This window comes from Monodon monoceros, unplaced genomic scaffold, assembly GCF_005190385.1.
Source record: "Monodon monoceros isolate NGI ecotype Baffin Bay Population unplaced genomic scaffold, NGI_Narwhal_1 Super_Scaffold_19, whole genome shotgun sequence".
Taxonomy (NCBI): domain Eukaryota; kingdom Metazoa; phylum Chordata; class Mammalia; order Artiodactyla; family Monodontidae; genus Monodon; species Monodon monoceros.
Window position 1 is genome coordinate 30305652 of NW_021703775.1, and position 19307 is coordinate 30324958.

At 43.3% G+C, this 19307-nt stretch overlaps 1 protein-coding gene across 1 annotated transcript in view; it reads right to left on the reverse strand.

The window, feature by feature from the left end:
- Positions 1-357: 357 nt before the first annotated feature.
- The window catches only part of ANTXR1 (ANTXR cell adhesion molecule 1), a 238597-nt gene continuing 219647 nt past the window's right edge, over positions 358-19307 (reverse strand). Inside the window, 2 exon segments of the mRNA XM_029231442.1 lie at positions 358-4274; positions 4276-4404. Coding sequence (XP_029087275.1) covers positions 4143-4274; positions 4276-4404 — 261 coding nt within the window. The 3' untranslated portion in view covers positions 358-4142.

Sequence of the window (19307 nt, forward strand, 5' to 3'; positions counted from 1 at the left end):
GCTTCTCTTGTTGTGGAGCAGTCGCTTCTCTTGTTGTGGAGCATGGGCTCTAGGCATGCAGGCTTCAGTAGTTGTGGCATACAGGTTCAGTAGTTGTGGCTCGTGGGCCCTAGAGCGCAGGCTCAGTAGTTGTGGCGCATGGGCTTAGCTGCTCCACAGCATGTGGGATCTTCCTGGACCAGGGCTCGAACCCATGCCCACTGCATTGGCAGGCGGATTCTTAACCACTGCGCCACCAGGGAAGCCCAGCACGTGTTACTTTTTAAAATCTAAAGCTGTTGCTAAAGATAAAGAATATGTTGAATGTTGGACAACTAAAGAAGAAATGAGAGTAATCAAGACAGTGAAGAGTTTATTGGAGGGTGCAAAATAATTTGAGCAATATAATTTAATCTGCAGAGTGATAGCCATTTTTATGATCAGGATGTTAAACACTTGAACAGCCTACACTTCATTTTCATAACAAAGACACAACTAGGAAAAGAGTTAATTTTAAGAATTTATTATTTTTTTTAAAAAAGCAACTTCCAGGGTTTGTCATTGTACACATTTAGCCCAGTCTCCTATAGCAGATACAGCAATAACTGATTTTTATAACATTGACTCAGAGGCACTGAAGATCCATACTGTCTTAGGAATTATCACAGATAGAAGAGAGAATTAGAAGAGTTTAATGTTAAGTGTATTTAAAAAATCATATTCTAATTCTTTTAAATTGCTTATCCAAGTATGCTAATATAGTAGAGTTCAGATAACTAGAAAACACAATTGACTAGAACATCCCATTCCCATCTGGTGTGCATTAATAGGCTTTTTACGGCATATATCTTTATATAGTTTGCAAACTAATTCAACCCACCTTTACACAGCATTAATTGTTTTTTATTGAGTTGGCACTGGGCTGAAATTGTTGCTCATTATCTCATCATTACTTTTTTCTAGTTCTTGGATGGATTTCCCTCATCTGACACAGTGTTTGGACTTTAGTATATATGAGACTTCCAGATGATCTCTGCCCATTCTAGTGATATTTACAATGAGGTTATCCATGGCCAGATATCCAAGACTACTAATTAATATGTCCACTAGCTCTGTTCTTGACTTTGGTAAAAGAGAGATCTTGTGTCTTACTGGAGTATGGGCCAAGCTCCAGGACAGAAGCTGTTTGTGAACTGGTCGTCAACAGAGGTAATCACTCAAGGTTCTTATTAATGCTGTGCAAACAAGGATCTCGTCATTTCAGTAACTATTTGTACATTTATAAAAGCAATACAGTCATGGGAAAAACCAACAAGCACAGCTTGGTAGAATAACCTGCCATGAAGTATCATTGGCCTTACAATAATTTACTACAACTGTTCCTTTTATTCACACTGGATAGGAAATGCTTCCATCTAACACATGGAATATGAATATATACAACAAAAAGTTGGCTTTTATTAAAAAAAAAACTTCAGGAGGACAATAACATGAGGGTTGAAAAAATAATTTTGTGCAGTTTCCTAATCACAGTCATATGTCTGCTACCTTTTACAGGGAATGACACAAGTTTGGATCGATTTTATAAACCAGTTAAAGAATTTTCCTGCCTGTAATAGCCTACTATTAAAATATTACCTTGTTCATACAGTATAGAGGTTTCTCCTTCTCCACTGTAATTCTAAATGACTGGGGTTGACATGAAGAGTCCCTTTTAAGGACAAACCCTGCTAATCCTCTTCAAAGTCATCATATATTTGCAGTTCCCTATTTCATCTAAAAGTTCACCAAAACAACATCTTGGAAACTGCACAGGGCTTCTGACTGATGTGCAGTTGGGATCCTGAATGTTGCATATTCTCACCTGATGCTTGCCATCTTGATGCACAACAATGTCAACATCTTGGCTTGAACTTTCTGATGGCTGCAGTGAGCCATGCAGCAGTGGTGTGGGGTGGACTGTTTTGTACCGCCAGCAGTCAAAACAGTGGCCAGGGGCTCAACGCCTCTACGCTGTGAGCCTGGGGAACCCATTCGCCTATGGAATGGTTCTCTGGAGTCCAGCAATGTCACTGCAGGTGGCCAAGACATTCTGTCACCTGCTTTATGGAGGACTATACTCAAGAAGAAACCTAATGTTCTAAAAATAGACAATATGGGCCAGGTTGGGGGGCAAGCGAGGGAGGTTGCTTTCATAAGCCCTGTAAAATATCTCTGATTTTAGCTCTATGAGGAAGCTGGGAGAGTCTCTGGCAGCAGCAGGCTGGGAGAAGGGCAGGTCTGAGGTATGCTTGGGGAAGTGTCAGTTTGGTGTTGGCAATGCAGATTTAGTGCCTGTGGACCCCGACTAGGGCACTCTGCCTAGATCTATTCTCCCCTGACTGTACCTTTAATGCCCAAGGGTTTCCCCATTCCCCCACACAATCCTTGTTTGCTTTTGCTTTCTAAAGTTGAGAGGGCAATTAGGGATCATTTATGTCTCAATTTTGACTGATTAGTGGTGCCTCTTTGGAATTATGATTTGAGGATTGTGTAGAAATCACTGGGCTCCATGGAAGATGGTGCTGTGATTGATTAGCAATGTCTGCCATGGCTACAAGCATTGGTGTGTATGGAATGCATGCTAGGCCCTATGTCTCTGTTCTAAGTAAGATGAAAGAATGAGGCTGGCTTGATGGGTTTTTGAAGGATCTTTGGAGACCACAGCCCAAAGCACTAAGTTTGCATTTACTTAATATTCTGCTTCATTCCTGAAAAGATTTAAGGGTTTTGGGAGTGGAATTTTAAGACCTGTGGAAAGTTGGAGGGGGAGGTAATTTTGAACAGGCTGGTACAGGAGGCCCTAAACAGTGGCCTCTGTTTTCACCCTTGGGTGATAAAGCCTAATGTTTAGAAAGTGATTATAGAGCTTACTGGTGATAGCAGATTCAGAAAGACTTGGAGGAGTGGAGTGGTTCCCAGGCATGGTGGGAATTTCAGGCAGCTAATAGTATTTGTGAGTATGTGGAAAAGCCAAGGAGAAATATATCTGTATCCACAAACACATGTGGTTCTTTTTGGATAAATTCCTTAGTATGTCCGGACTATTGTCTCTCAGCTCTACGTAGAAGTCTCTGGTGCACAACTTCACCGAGAAAGAAAAACAAAATCAGTGAAATTGTGTGGTAGGTGCTAGTGATGCCATTTTGGGAAGATCAACTCATGTTTGTCTTTGGAAAATAGGATCAATCACTTCTTCGTATCTCAAGTGATTTAAATTGAAGCCAAATCTTGATTTTTTTAACATGAGGCATTAACAAGTTGCTCTTTGACGATGCCGTTGTCTGTTGATTTAGGGGCCATGTTGGGCCAAAGCCAGCCACCTCCAGCTGCTGATGGCCTGTGGGTTTTAGAAACTGTCTGATGCTCCCATCAGTACTCGCCTGTCAGTGCACATACCTGATTTCACTTACACAGCAACATGGTAACATACCTTTTCCTTCAGTAAACAACCGCCCTCTTCCTCACTTGGAAACTGGGAGAATTTGGAAGGAAAATAAGGCATATCTTTTCACTCCTCTGCAAATCCCAGAACATTCTTTTGGATACCTGTATGATGTTGAGTTTCTTGCCACAATGGGGACCCCAATCTTTCCCCAAAGATGTAGGCAAAGGGTCTCGACCTTCCTGGGTGGCACATAGAGGTGAGGATTCCTTGGTTCCTAGGCCAAGGGTCCAGGGTCAGGTGATGGAGGTGGAGTGAAAGAGGGAAGGCAGCATTTAGCAACCCAGCAATGTTATTTCTTATCTGACTCTGCATTTCACCCTCAGAGAAACGATTTTCTTATTGATCTCCATGAGACACAATCCCATTTAGAGCATCTCAGCAGTTTCAGTGTCTCTGGAACCTTCTAGAGGTGATGGCTGGCTGGCTATAATTGTGACTGTAGTTGCCTCATTGTTTGTTTTCAGGCAATTCAAAATTTCGATTTCTTTCCTCTGATCACAATTGTCGGTATACTGGTGTTACAAACCAATTTTTAAAGTGTGTGAACGTCAGTGGGCTTTATCACCACTCATTTCCAAAGTGGAAGCCCCCTTTAACTGGAAAGACTTGTTCTAACACCACAGAGGAGCCTCCTCCCCAAAGTTTCTGAGAGAACCCAGAGCATGAACTGTGGGTTCTAGACAGAGGGCCTAGGAGGTGGTCGGGAGGGGGGTGGTGCCCTGTTGGGAGGGGGAGCCTGAGGGGGAGGGGGGAGGATGGAAGGTGGGGATGGAATTGGAGGGGTGGGGGCACTGGGGGGTGGGGGAGGGCAGGGGGGGAAAGGGGGGGGGCGGGGTGTAGATGGGGGCAGGAGGCGGTGAGGTGGTGTGGTAGGCATTGTTGAGGGGGTACTTGGCAGGAGGATTGTTCTTGACTCGGGTGAAGTTGACACAGCGTCCCTGGAAGAGAATCAGAGAGAAGGAAACATGAGCTGATGCTTGCTGGGGCCTTACAACAGGGCAGGTGGCAGTGTGCAGGAGGGGGGCAGCCTGAAAAATACGTGGCAAGCAGACGCCATGTTTATGTCCGTGCGCTCAGCAGAGCATTACAGCAGAACTCGACAACAGATAAGCTCCTTGTTCCCTTCTTCTGGGCTTACTGTGTTGCAAACTTATTTGTTCAATTTCATTTTTCGCCGAGCCTCTCTCTCTCAAGGAGGTGGAAGAGAAGGGGACTGACCTTAACTGGACGCACAGGGTCAAGGTGAGGACAGAGGTCGTTGAATTTAATCTCCTCAACAGCCTTGCCAGGCAGGTATTATTATCAGTTGTTCCATTTCATAGATGAGGACACTGAGGCTCAGAAATGTTAAGTCACAACTAGGAAGAGGTGGGGTTGTTGTCACCAGTAGATACAGCCTCCCGCTCCAAGCCCCTGCCTTCCCCAGAGCTCTGACGTGGACAGTTTATCCTGCTTTTGTTTTCCCTGGGGAATCCCTCTTCTTCGAGCTGCTGTTGCACCTGCCCAGGTGCCCTTAGGTTCTTAAGAAATACAACCCGGGGACCTTTTGTTGCAAAGCAGGCATCAACCCTGAATCCAGCTTTTTCCCCACCCTTCCCAGGTACCTGACTAGATAATGCAGAGTAGACACCTGGAACCCCTACAGAAGCCTCTTCAAAGTCCAGAATACGAAGCCAGCCCTAGGTAGCCCTCTCTCCCCTGGGGCACCTCCTCTTTGCTCTCCAGAATCACAGGCCCACCAGCCCTGCCCCCCAACAGATACCTCTAGTCTCAACAGGCACTTGGGAGCCTTTCACCCAACACTGGGCTCTGCAAGGGACGGGAGCACAGGGTCTCTCCCTGTCACGATGTTCTCCTTCTGGTGTGTGGACCCCCCTCACCTTTCCCATTCGACCCTCCCCTTCTTGCCTGGGCAGGGTACCGGCCAGCCTTGTGGGGTCCTGGCCTTTTTCTAAACTTCCCACGCCTATCGGGGCATCTTCTTCTCTCTACTGTGTGTCCTGGATGCTGACAGAATCGGGGCCACCCCCTCTGAGGCTGCCCTGTCCCTTTCTCCTCTCCTGTTCATTTTAACCTGATTTTAACCCGATACAAGCATTATACCGGGGCCGAGGAGGGAGTACGGCATTTTCCCTGGCTTCATTCTTCAGGATGGATGCCCATCCTGTGGTGGCCTAACTGGATGGGATGTGTCCAGAGGGGCCACAGTTTCCCTTTCCAGGCCTATTGAGGAAGGGCCTGAGGGGGACGAAGAGAGTGAGGCTGTGGACTTGAAGGACCAGTTACCTGAAGGACAAGAGGGAAATACAAGTGTGTGATTTGAGACTTGGCTTGGGGAGCGTCACGGCAGGGGCACGGCGAAGGTTTCTGGGAGCTGGCGGGGCCCCGAGCAAAGCTTTCCTCACACATGTACACCCCATCCATCCTTCCAGTCCCGAGTCAAGTCCCTTTTCGTCCACATGTCTTTCCCTGAAGGGTCCTGCTTCCACTCATCCCTCGCTTCCCTCCCTGAGTTTTCTAGCTACAGTCTACGCCACACACCGAAGCCTGCATACTATAATTGCTTTATCTGTAAATATCTTGGCTCCCTGACTAGGTGAGAAACTTCTGGAAGGCAGTGGCCTTGTTTTGTGCTCCACTGTTGGTTTAGGAATTACAATGCCGTATTTAGATGTCAGCACCCCATTTTCTCTGAGCTTGCATTTCATGAGATTAAACCATGACCTAACTTTATTAGGTTTCGATTGGGGTCCACTAACTGCAGAAATCAGCTACCATCTTCTCATTGCATTGCCCAGAACTCCCAGATCATGGTCAGATTTTCACGGGTTAAGTCAATTTTGTGACCCAGTACTGTGAATTCCCGTTTGTCCAAGCAGCCCTCTTTTATAGCTTTATAAATCTAAGCCTCTGTTACACCTTATTTATGATCCTGGATAAAGCTCTTTCTTCCAAGATGTGAATGTCCTAACGATTACCATCTGTGATAAGTTCCTGTAACGGACAACTCAGAGTTGGGATTTACTGTACTACATGTTCTGCCCTTCATTCCTAGATATGCCCAGTCAGACCAAGTGGCCCGTTTCCTTTAAAAATGAAGGAAAATTCCGATCCTGGGGAAGGAGCTGCTGGTGCCTGGAGTCAAGTCCCCACGTGGCTTCAGATTTCCTTTAGGGCTGGTCATCCCACTGCTCTCTCCCTCCCTTTAGGGATCAGTGATGGTGAGCTGGGCCAAGAGAGCAGGTGAATTATCTCAGAGGCCTGTTTAATTATTTCACACAAATTTTTTTTTTTTTTTTTTTTTTTTTGCGGTACGCGGGCCTCTCACTGTTGTGGCCTCTCCCGTTGCGGAGCACAGGCTCCGGACGCGCAGGCTCAGCAGCCATGGCTCACGGGCCCAGCCGCTCTGCGGCACGCGGGATCCTCCCGGACCGGGGCACGAACCCGTGCCCCCTGCATCGGCAGGCGGACTCCCAACCACTGCACCACCAGGGAAGCCCAACTCTAGTGTTTTTACTGGAGACAAAATCAGGAGCTGCCAGGCTTCTTCTGTTCATAACCCAGATTAGGATTCCTAAATGTCTTCAGAAAGATTTGAAAGGATCCACGGAACAAAAGACGGTCTCTCACATCTGTCAGCTAAAGATGGAGTAAAAGCGGGCAGGGGTTGGGTGGGGGGCGATGGGAGTGAGATGGAGAAAGATCTTCCTCGGTCAGCCCCTCCCCTGCTGCCATCACAGCCTCTTGGCCACAGCAGCTGAAGAACAGGGGTGGGGGTGGGAGAGAGGCAGAGAGCACCCCTTCCTATAGTCAGTAACACCCCAGGGGTGCCCCACGGGCACCTGCTGCAGAGCACAGGCTGTGGTTCATTACAGATCCAACGCATTCGAGCCCAGCATAGCAGCCCAGAGCCAGAGGGGCGGGGGCAAGCTCACAGCCTCTGCCACGTCCCCCTGAGTCACATCCCACTGAGAGATGTAGGCTGGGGGTAATACACCACCTGCCACTCCCGGTCAAGATGATTAACTTAACCAGTTTTCTTGAAGGGCTCGGAACAGTGCCTGGCACATTGTGTTTGGTAAGTGAAGTTGAGTCTGGGTGGGGAAACGTGCTCAGACTCCTGGTTCAGTGCCTCCTAGGAGAGCTGCAGGCTAGAACCTCTACCCTTCTCACCTGGCTTCTAGAATAAAACTGGTATACAGGGAAAAAACTGTAGCATTGGACACATGACCAGAGCAGCTCCCAGAGCCGGCTCTCTTCCACACCTTCTTCTGTCCTCCCGTTGCTGCGTCACTCCTGTAACTTATTCTTACAGGACACACAGTTGACTAGTGATGCATTTACACATACTTACCGTCCTGAAAAGAAGATGCAGACACTGCATAAACAAATCCCTGGGGTCAGTTACAGCAAGACGCAGTTAGGACTTCAGGGAGGGGTGTGGCTACAAATTAAGTTCTTAAAACCGGGAGCCAAAGGAGCCAACACAAACACTGTTAACACTTAGACCATGTAGCTGGCTTTAAGATCAGTTTACACGACATCATTTTTTGCTTGCGAGAGGATAATTGAAAGGCCAGATGTTCTCAGTGTCACACATGCCAGCAAATCTGCACCAGTGTTTGGTTAAAAGTTTGCTAGGACAATTGGAGCACTCACTTCCTACGCTGGTCTTTGTAACCAGTTGAATTCTTCGCAGTATTGTTTTCGGGTTGCTTGATTCAGATCCGATATTTGGCTTTGACCTCAGTTTACCTCACTGCTCATTTACAAAGTATATATGCCAATTATTTTCACACATTAGCAACAAAATGTCCTGATTAAATTGTAAGAAGAAAATGCAACAATATCTCTTGCTAAGTGGAGGCTTAGCAGGATGCCAGGTGATGCTCTTCCTGGGCTGAAAAATGCCATTTTGATTCGGTTGAATCTAATGGTGTTGGGAGGATTATTAGAAATGTCCAGGCACATCATCCACTTTATTATCAAAACCCCATGAGCTAAGTATTATTATTTTCATTGTACAGAAAGGAGATTGAGGGCCCAGACCTATTTAAATAACGTGCCCAAGACCACACAGCTGGGAAACTGTAGAAACGGGATTAAAACCTAGCTCTTTGCTTGCTTCAGGCTCTCCTCCCCCCTTTTTACTGTATTATCCTGAACAAATAATGCCGTGAGGCACTTGTAGACGGTAAGACACAACGTGGCACTTGGCCACAGTCCATCAGCTCTTAACATAGATCTGATCAAGAGATCAGATCAAGAGATCGAGAGATCTTCCCAGAATGTAAGTCTGGTCAGTTCACTCCCCAGGTTAACATCTTTCAATGGCTCCCCAATGATCCTTAAAATAAAATCCAAATGCCTCCCTCCGATAGCGTATGCTATCTGTGATCTGGCCTTGCTTACACTTTTCAATTAAATTCTTGCTCTTTGTTGTGGATGTCCACCCTAGCCCATCCTAAGCTCTCCACAAATATCTGTTTAATGAAGACTATACTCTGCCACTTGGTAGTCTTCTCAATATAAACCTTGTTCCCCAATGGCTGGGGGATTATTTCTGAGGCACCATCTGGGTCTTCTCCTTCTGAGATCCTCATAGCAGCAGTAGGTTCGAGTTTAAGTTGGCACTCAAAGAATACTGCTCACACCTAGGGTCTCTGAGGTGGAGCAAGCCTTCGTAGGAAGCTCAGATTTCCCCTACAGGTTTAGGTTCTCAGAGGATCAGAGGTTCATGAACTCACTGTGTGTTTACATCTCCTCAGTCATCCCCTGATGGTCTCTTTGGACCATTCTCTAGACTCTCAGGGTAGGGGTGGCGAGAATCCTGTGTGCTTCCCTTGATTTGCACACTTGAAGTGTTGACATGTTACCTTTAAAAATTTGGGTTACTTTTTATTGATTTATCAAAGGAAGTTGTTCTTCAACAAAGCTCTTTATCTAAACTGGAGGGGACACACTTTGAAACGATCATGGTGTAGTCAGGATGAAAGATCTGATTGAGCACGTTCTGGCTTCTTCCCAGCTTTGAACTGCAGACACTGATGATCCAAGGAGAACAGTCAGGAAACTGGGGGTGTGGGACTGTGGTCTGTCTGCCCTGCGGGTCTGGGCCGGGAGGCAGACTTCTACCTCCAGTTCTGCCTCTAGTGTGTGAAACCCTAAGTCTCTTTCTCTCTGTGGGTCTCAGCTTCTTCATCTTCACCTGAAACAAAATTGTTGTGCTAGCTATAGACCAAGGACCCTTCAGCCTCAATATTTTAAAATTCTATGAGAATTCAAATTGCTTTGGAACCCTTTAACTTGGATACTTTAATCTGAATTCTTTGGGGGCAGCCAGTTTGCACATCTTTTTTTTTTTTTTAAATACATTTATTTATTTTTGGCTGTGTTGGGTCTTTGTTGCTGCGCTTGGGCTTTCTCTAGTTGCAGTGAGCAGGGGCTACTCTTCGTTGCCGTGCGCGGGCTTCTTACTGTGGTGGCTTCTCTTGTTGCGGAGCACGGGCTCTCGGCGCGCGGGCTTCAGTAGTTGTGGCTTGCGGGCTCTAGAGCGCAGGCTCGGTAGTTGGGGCGCACGGGCTTAGTTGCTCCATGGCATGTGGGATCTTCCTGGACCAGGGCTCGAACCCGTGTCCCCTGCATTGGCAGGCGGATTCTTAACCACTGCACCACCAGGGAAGCCCTGCACATCATTTTATATACTACTTAGTTTGGTTAACTCTTTGTATTGCATATTTTCCAGCTGGCCATCAGATTTGCAAAACATTAATAAGTTGAAAATTCAAAATTGGATTCTCCATGTTCTGCTCTTTTGTTACCATGGTAAGTATTCAAGCTTTCCTGTGAGTTCTGAATTTGGGTTTGGGGGATGATAGGGGAAATGTGAGAAGAGCTGAGGGCTGATTGCGTGCAAAAGATTCGCCAGTGGTGAGCTCATGTGTTCTGAGTGTTATAAAACATCTGTTTGGGTATCAGGCACACTCAGTGGAGAGGGAGCTGGCCTTCAGAGGTGGTTAAAAATATGCCATGGCTTCCACAGATTAGACCAAATAGTTTCTTATGAACAGAGGTCACTTAAGGAAATTGGATTTCACAGGAAGAATATGAAAATAATCAGATGGAAAAAGAACAGGTCTGCCAAGTTTCTTCCGACAAATACCTTTACTCTCTGGCCTAGTTCTCCCCTTGATTGTCTTGTTTGGAGGTATTTCTCATGTTAAGTGGATTCGGTTTCCAAAGTTTGTTTTATGTCAGTTGTTTAGAATTAGGAGCATAATTTCTAACTTACATCACTCTTGTAAATGGGGGTTGGGTCTCAAGCTAGACCACAAAACTCATTGACGTGGTGAAGCAACTGACATCATTCTGCTGAAGTAGGTGCTCTGGTGATAAATGAGACACATGAACAATGAACGGATGGGGGGCTGGATAGGATGACTCCATCATGCTGCTTCTTCTGTCTGATTCTTCTCTTCATTTGTTAAGTCATTTGTGCATTCATCTTTTTGACAAATGGTTTTTGAGTGCCAACTGTGTCCTGGACACCTTATAAGGTGCCACAGACAGCGCTGAGCAACCAAACACACTCCTGGCCCTCATGAAGAATATAGTCCAGAGGTGGAGTTGGACAGCAGTCAAACGTCCCACAGATAAATGGATCTCAGCAACCGTATTTGTGTTGTGTGACACTGGCCTTGGCTGTAGTTGACTGGACCAGGGGGTGGACGCCTAATCCGAGGTAGACCGGTCAGATTCTCTCTTCTGGGAGTTTGGAATTATGACTGAGTTTGCAGGTAGTTAGTTAGGGTTGATCCCTTGAATAGAGGGGATGTAAGGGGAAACTGGGGGGTGGCCATCTTCTGCCACAATCAGGGGGAAGCAGAGTTCTGATTCTCTCTCTTAAAGAGCTTTCCTCTCCACTCATTCTTCCACACCCTCGCTGTTGCTCATCCTCTGTAACTTCTAAGTATACCAGTCTTCCTGCTTTCAGCCTTTCTCTTTTCCAGTGATATTTTGGTTTCCATATAAAATGTATATATGTACACACACACATAACTAAAATGTGTGCACATAGATATACACGTTTGCATGCACATGGATACATAGAAGTATATGTAAGATGTATATATGCCTGTATATATAAAAATTTACATATATATATGCATAGACATAGACACACATTCAATGTTGTCTTCCTGCTTAAATTCTTCAATGTCTCCCCTCCCCACCTTCTACAGGAAATATCCAGGTTCCTCAGCACAGATCGGCCCTGCTCCCTTGGTATTTCTTTCTGCCATTCCATGCTGCTTTCCTTTATTGAACCACACACTTCAGCTTTGGTCCATCACTTGAAATGAAGACACCATACTCTGGCGACTCATTTAACAGCATCCATTCATAGGCCCAAGTCTAGGACAGGGACAAAGTGGCACAGAGACAGCTGTCTTGCCTTCTTCCTCTTTCCCAAAGCCAGAACTGAGGGCAAAGAGAAGGGTGTGTTGTGAGTGGTGATGCCAGAATCCTTCTCGGCTCCCTTTTCGCTACCACACACTTGCCCTGTCTATAAATCTCATATAATAGCCTGCCTTGTATGTGCTCTTCATGGAAAAGGATCCAAGGTCAATTCCTTTAGTTATTTGATTCATTTTGCTGACACACACGCTGGCCTGCTCTCCATAATAACTTCTTTGGATGCCAAATTTGAGGGTAAGATGAAAGCATGAAGGAAATATTTGGTAACAAGAGGAAACTAGAGAAATGAAAGGGTAGAAATAAAAATGGCACATCTTTAGTGGGACACTTGTAAACACAGGGTTTGTTAAGAACTACTATTGAGATAAGACTTATTTAAGAACAAAATTCCCCCTTTTTAATCTGATTACAAAGTTCTACATTTTCTTTGTGGAAAATTTGGAAAATGCACAAAGGAAGGAGGGTGAAGAGGAGGAGGGAAGAATTTCAGTGATTACACTCAGAGAGTTAACATTTTGTGCTCGTTCTTTCAGATCACATCCCTGCCCACCTCCACCCCCCAATACACACACAGAGTGGCCCATACATGTACAAAAATGGGATCATCCTGTATCAAAGTTTTTTCATAAAATGCTGTGACCATTTCTCCCCTGGCATTTTGTATTTTTTTTAAAAATAGATTTTATGCTTTCCAGCAGTTTATTTATTTATTTGGCTGCATCAGGTCTTAGTTGTGGCATGTGGGATCTTTCATTGCGGCGAGCAGGCTCTTCGTTGCGGCGCATGGGCTTCTCTCTAGTAGTGGCGCACAGGCTCCAGAGCGTGCGGGCTCAGTAGTTGCAGCACGCGGGCTTAGTTGCCCCGTGGCATGTGGGATCTTAGTTCCCCCACCAGGGATCGAACCTATATCCCCTGCACTGGGAGGGGGATTCTTAATCCCTGGACCACCAGGGAAGTCCCTCCCTTACCATTTTCAATATTACTTTCAATGGTTGCATGATCTTCTGTGACATGGAAATACCAAATGCAGTTATTAAATTCCTTATTGGGCATTGAGTCTGTTTAATTTCTAACTATCCTCACATTTCTAAAATAACTTCTGAAAAGTTCTAGAATCAATTGTTAATCTTTGATTTAGGATCTTTGCACCCAACTTCATATGTGAGATGGGCCACTTTTCTTTTGTTGCTCTTTTTGTCATCAAGGTAATGCTAACTTTCACAAAAGGAATTGGGAAGATTTTCATCTTTTGCACATGTTCTATATTTGTGAAATAGCTTAAGAGTTATTAGTTCAGATTGACACGTATACATTATTGATACTATGTATAAAATAGACAACTGATGGGAACATGTTGTATGGCACAGGGAACTCTACCTAATGCACTGTGGTAACATAAATGGCAGGGAAGCCCAAAAGGGAGGGGATATCTGTATGTCTATGGCTGATTCATTTTGTTGTGCAGTGGAGGCTAACACAACATTGTAAAGCAACCATATTCCAATAAAAGTTAATAAAAGAAAAGAGTTATTAGTTCACTAAAAGCATGAGAAAATTCTCTCAAAATCTTTCTGGACATGCTGGTTTTCTATAGTGCAGCTCTTCGATGCCTTTAAAAGTTTTTGTCACAGGTATTGACCTCTTCAGGCTTTGTACTTGAGTCCATTTCCGTAATTTATCCTTTCTTGAAAATCATTCATTTCATAAGATTTTTTAATCCTTTGCATAGCCCTGCACTTTGTACACAGGAAATTCTTACAATTGAACAAATATCTTTATTTGTGATGATAAATACCCCTTTTGTCATTATCAATAATATACATATTTACACGTCCTGACTTTTTTTGACTTTCAAAGATTTGTCAATGATATTGGTACTTCCAAAGAAATTTTTTTTAAAGACTTATTTCTCAGCTCTACTCTTTTTGCTCGGTTTTCATTAATTTGTTCTTACGTTCATGGATTCCTTAGTTCTGTTTTTGTAGATTTGTTTCATATTCTTTTCTAAGTTTTAACTGAATGCTCAGCTCATTGTTTTCATTTTAATAATGAAAAAAATTAAGGCTGTGATTTTTTTCCAATTCCCATAAATTTTTATTGTGGTGAGGTGGTGGGAAAACCTGGCCTGTAAAAATTATACTTTTTTCTCCTTTTTCTGGTTTTCTTTGTTGCCTAAGTTATAGTAATTTTTTACAAATTTAAAAAATAATGTGAATTTTCTATTTGATGGGTGTACTGTTAAATAAATATCCAAAAATCTATTTTTATTAGATTAGTTAAAGCCTCTGTATCTTTTATTTATTTTCCATCAGCTTGATCTGTTGAAGTCTAGGAGTGGTGTGGGTTTATTAATTCCTCTATACCCCAATTTTAAACAATTGTATTTGCTCAAATTTTACTTTGCTGCTTTAGTCATTGGGCCACCCAAGAGCAGCAGGGGAGGGGGCCTCTCTCAGAGCAGTCTGGGCAGAGAGAACGTCTTCTGTTCCAAAGAATTCTCTCTCCCTGTTTGGTGGTAGCTTGTCTGCAGGAATGGCTGCCATCAATTCCTTCCCTCCTGTGAGTATGGGCCCCTCCCTCTGGTGAGGAAGAGTCTATTTCTCCACTCCCTTGAATCTGGCTTGTGATAATTTTGAATAATGAAATATGATGGAAGTGATGTTGTACTAGCTTTGAGACTGACGTTAAAAAGGGAGAGCACTGAGGACAGACAGGTGAGTGAAGAAGCCCTCTTGGACGTCTAGCCCAATATACCCCCGATGACTCCAGTCCTAGCCACCATCTGACTTCATGAGAGACCAGACCCCAAGTGAGAATTATACAGGCGAGTCAGGTCAACCCACAGAACTGTGAGAGGAATAGCAAAGTATTGTTTTAAACCACTATGATGTATTTACTTACTTATCTTATTATACAAGTTTCAGGAATACAGCATTATAGTTTAACATCTGTTTACACTACAGAGTGATCACCACCACAAGTCTAGTTACCATCCATCAGTATACAGTTGATCCCCTTCACCCGTTTTGTCCACCACCAACCTCTTTCCCCTCTGGTAACCACTAATCTGTTCTCTGTATCTATGAGTTTGTTTTTTAGATTCCATACATGAGTGATAACATACAGTAGTTGTCTTTCTCTGTCTGACTTATTAGCTAAGCATAATACCCTCAAGGTCCACCCACATTGTTGCAAACGTCAGGATTTCATTCTTTTTTTATGGCTGAGTAGATATACACACACCACATCTTCTTTATCCATCTATCCATTGATAGACACTTAGGCTTTTTCCATACCTTGGCTATGGGAAAAAATGCTGCAATGAACATAAGCGTGCGTATGTCTTTCTGAATTAGTGTCCAGAAGTGGAATAGCTGGGTCATATGGTAGTTCTAGTTTTAATTTTTTGAGGAATCTCCATACTGTTTTCCATAGTGGCAGCACCAATCGACATTCCCACCAACAGTGCATGAGGGTTCCCTTTTCTCTACACCCTCTCCAACATTTGTTATTTCTTGTCTTTTTCACAATTGCCATTCTAACAGGTGTGAGCTGATATCTCATTGTGGTTTTGATTTGCATTTCTCTGATAACTAGTGATGTGCCTGTTGGCCATCTACGTCTTCTTTGGAAACATGTTTATTCAGATCCTACGCTCATTTTTAAAATCGGGTTGTTTGTTTTTTTTGGTTGTTGTTGAGTTGTATGAGCCTTTATATATTTTGGATATTAACCCCTTACTGGATACATGATTTGCAAGTATATTCTCCCATTCAGTAGGTTGCCTTTTCGTTTTGATGATGGTTTCCTTCATGGTACAGAAACTTTTTAGTTTGATGTAGTCTTATTTATTTTTGCTTTTGTTTTCCTTGCCTTTGGAATCAGATCCACAAAAATATTGCTAACACTGATGTCAGCGAGGTTACTGTTTATGTTTTCTTCCAGGAATTTTATAATTTCAGGTCTTATGTTCAAGTCTTTAATCCATTTAGAGTTAATTTTTGTGTATAACATAAGATAGTGGTCTAGTTTCGTTCTTTTGCACGTGGCTGTCCAGTTTTCCCAACACCATTTGTTGAAGAGACTGTCCATTCTTCATTGCATGTTTTTTGCTCCTTTGTCATAGATTAATTGTCCATATATGTGTGGGTTTATTTTTGGGCTCTCAATTCTGTTCCATTGATCTATGTGTCTGTTTTTGTGCCAATACAATCTGTTTTGATTATGATAGCTTTGTAGTATAGCTTGAAATCAGAGAATGTGATGCTTCCAGCTTTATTCTTCTTTTTTAAGATTATTTTGGCTATTTGGGGTCTTTTGTGGTTCCATACAGATTTTAGAATTATTTGTTGTAGTTCTGTGAAATATTCCATTGTAAACCACTATGTTTAGAGTGGTTTGTTACAGAACAATACTGAAATAACTCATCGCTTTGCCTAGTAGGGCCATTCCTGGTTTGTGGAGCTGAGCACAGGAGTTGTTGTGGGTTTCTCTTTTTTTTTGGACTCTGAACTTGGCACTCTTCAAAGGTTGGTAAGGATCCTGATCTGTGCTCTACTCATTGCCTATTGCCTGATTGGCTAGGACTTCACATGGCTAGAATCCAAGGGTCCCCAGGAGAAAGATAAGCTCACTGGATGAGAGAAAGATATAACCCCAAAGGAAACCATCACAAATTTCCCTTTTTGTTCTCTTGACATTACTCTGCATTATTCATTATGAAATGTAGGCTGTTATGGTGATGAGAAAAGGTTGAATTGGGAGAAGCCTGGGAATGATGTTTCAATATTGAAGGGATTTTGCCTGTTTACACACTCGTGCGAGCTTACTTATAGGAGCTGGGCCTGAGACATCCTGTCACCTCCTCCCATGCTGCCAGTGGGTAGCTCAAGGTTGAAAGGTCTCCCCTGCTTCTGCAGTGAAGTGGAACACATATGCTCCAATTATCATTCCAACCTGAACGTCTTTAAAAAATATTTTAATAAGTACCCTGCCAGAGAGGAAACACAGGAAGATAAAGTAGCTGCCACCCAAATGCAGATGAATAAACTCTGTCCCAAGGTTCCATGAAAGGTTGCTAAGGGGCCATGTCTCACCTATGTCCAAAGTTACAATGAATTACTTGCCATGCAAATGAATGAATTAGTAAGTCCAAGTAGAGAAGGACTCTCTCTAATGGCTCCTGAGGAAGGTCAATATACCATTGCAGTCAACAAAGACAAAAGTGTACATGGTGACATAAGGAACTGTATTTATGTCTCATCATTATATAAAACCTTGGCATATTATGTCTGCACCTGTCTAGTTCTAACTGACAAATCTTAAAAAAAAAAAAAAAAAAGAATAGGATTGGAGAAAGGAGATTCGGGAAAAGTGATCAGGTGGCCAAAGGGACTCAAAATTCAGAGTGTTCAGGGTAGTAAGATGAAGGTATATGCAGAGATTCCATGGGTCATACACTTCAGAGATGGAATTAATTGAAAACATTTGTTGATTCAAGAGGAAGCAAATGGTGCTGAATGGTCTGACCTGGTGTAACATGCCCTAAATATTGTTTCTTAGATTTGCGTTTCTAAAAACCAGCCATTGGTATTGACCATCCTCTCATCATTGGTGGCATCCAGTTCAATGTACTCTCCATGGGTCCTGCTAAGCAGTGCAGCAATTATTTCTCCAAAAAGCCTGGATGGTTCTCAGTAATAATGTTGCTTTCATGCACTTTTCTAAGATTTAGAAAAACAGTGTGGCATGGTCATGCTGAGTGAGTGAAAGTGTGACCCAGGATGAACTAATTTTACTCACAGCCTTCCTTCTCTCCCTTTCTGTCTCTTCCAGTTAACAATCTTGAGTATATTTTCCCTGTCGTTGTCCATAATCCCAGTTAAATGACTCTGAGTACTTAGAACTATCATTAATGTAGTCTTTCTATTTATTATTTTATTTATGTTGAGGTATTTGCCTTAAAAAATTTGGTGCCAGAAGATAAACTGAGATTGCTTAGCCAAGAGTATTATTTAGCTTGGATGTGAAATGTAAAATTATGAAATTACTTATTCATCTGGTGCATAGCTCCGGCCTCATCCTGCTCCATAGATAGAAGCTCATGGATGAAGGTTTGTTTTCTTCTTTTGCACAATGTGAGGAATCCCATCTTTAGGACGCATTCTTTTCCCATGCCTGTAGCTATCAAAGTGCTTTCCCCAAGTGGAGAGAATATTAATTAAAAAATAAAGAATATTTTGCTTTTGTGATTGCTATATTGTTGCCAGTGAGACATAGGTATGTGTCTTTTAGGTTCTCAGCATCTCACACATGCACCATTTTTCTATCCCATGACCCTGTCATAATGGCTAAGCTCCTTATTTGAGGGACCAGTTGCTTGTTTTGAGGTGAAAAGTTTCATACTAATTGCATCTCCTATTCACCAAGCCAGGCTTAGTACTAATTGTTTTATATACATCATCTCATTTTGTGCACCTAATTGCACTGTTGGTTAATATTATTACCATGATTCAAAAATGTATAAGTGGGCTCAGAAAGGCTAAGTAATTTGTCCAGGGTCTCTGCAAGTTAATGATGGAGCACAGCTATAACTCCAGCTCTGTTTAATGCTGAAGTCTTTCTTTTGAGCAACATGTGCTTTTAGATGGGAATGAATCTAGGGCAGAAGGATTCAAAAAGCATGGCTACTTAAAGAATTGGCCACCAGTAATATTACACATTTGAGAATCTGCTTTGGGTCCTGATACCTCCCCGCTCCCACCATTCTCTTCCAGCTCTCTATGTCTCTGTTTTTAACTTCCTCAGAATTTCGGTGCCCTCTAGATGCTCTTCCTAGAGAAGGGTTCCATATATCCCCACTCTTCCTTCTAATTAGGCTTGTCCTGAGTGCCTTTGCCTTTCAGTCCTCTATGCTTTGTATGTGACAAGTCTCTAGTGTGATCCATGCGCTGGGTCCACTATGAAGGTTTATTCCTTAATAGGCACTTTCTTTTCATGTCCACAAGTATACACTGTAAATAGAAATGGTTAATTGTCTCCCATATCCATTTTCACTTTCTTCCTCCAGCAGGTGAACCCTGGCATTTCACTGGGCACAGGACAATACAGTAAAGATTACGTTTCCCAGCCTCCCTTGCATAAGTTGGTTCAAGAGGTGGTAAGTGATGCTGACCTAGTGTGGTGCAGGAATTCGCAGGTGGGTGTGGCTTCCTTTGTGTCCAGGTGTGGCCAAGTAACCTATACTCTGAACAGTTGGATGTGAGAAATGATGTGTACAAATTCTAGGTTGTGCCTTAAAAGGGAGGGGCGTACCTTCCCCTTTTCTTTTTTTGGACTGTGCGGATGAAAGCCACACTCTTGGGAT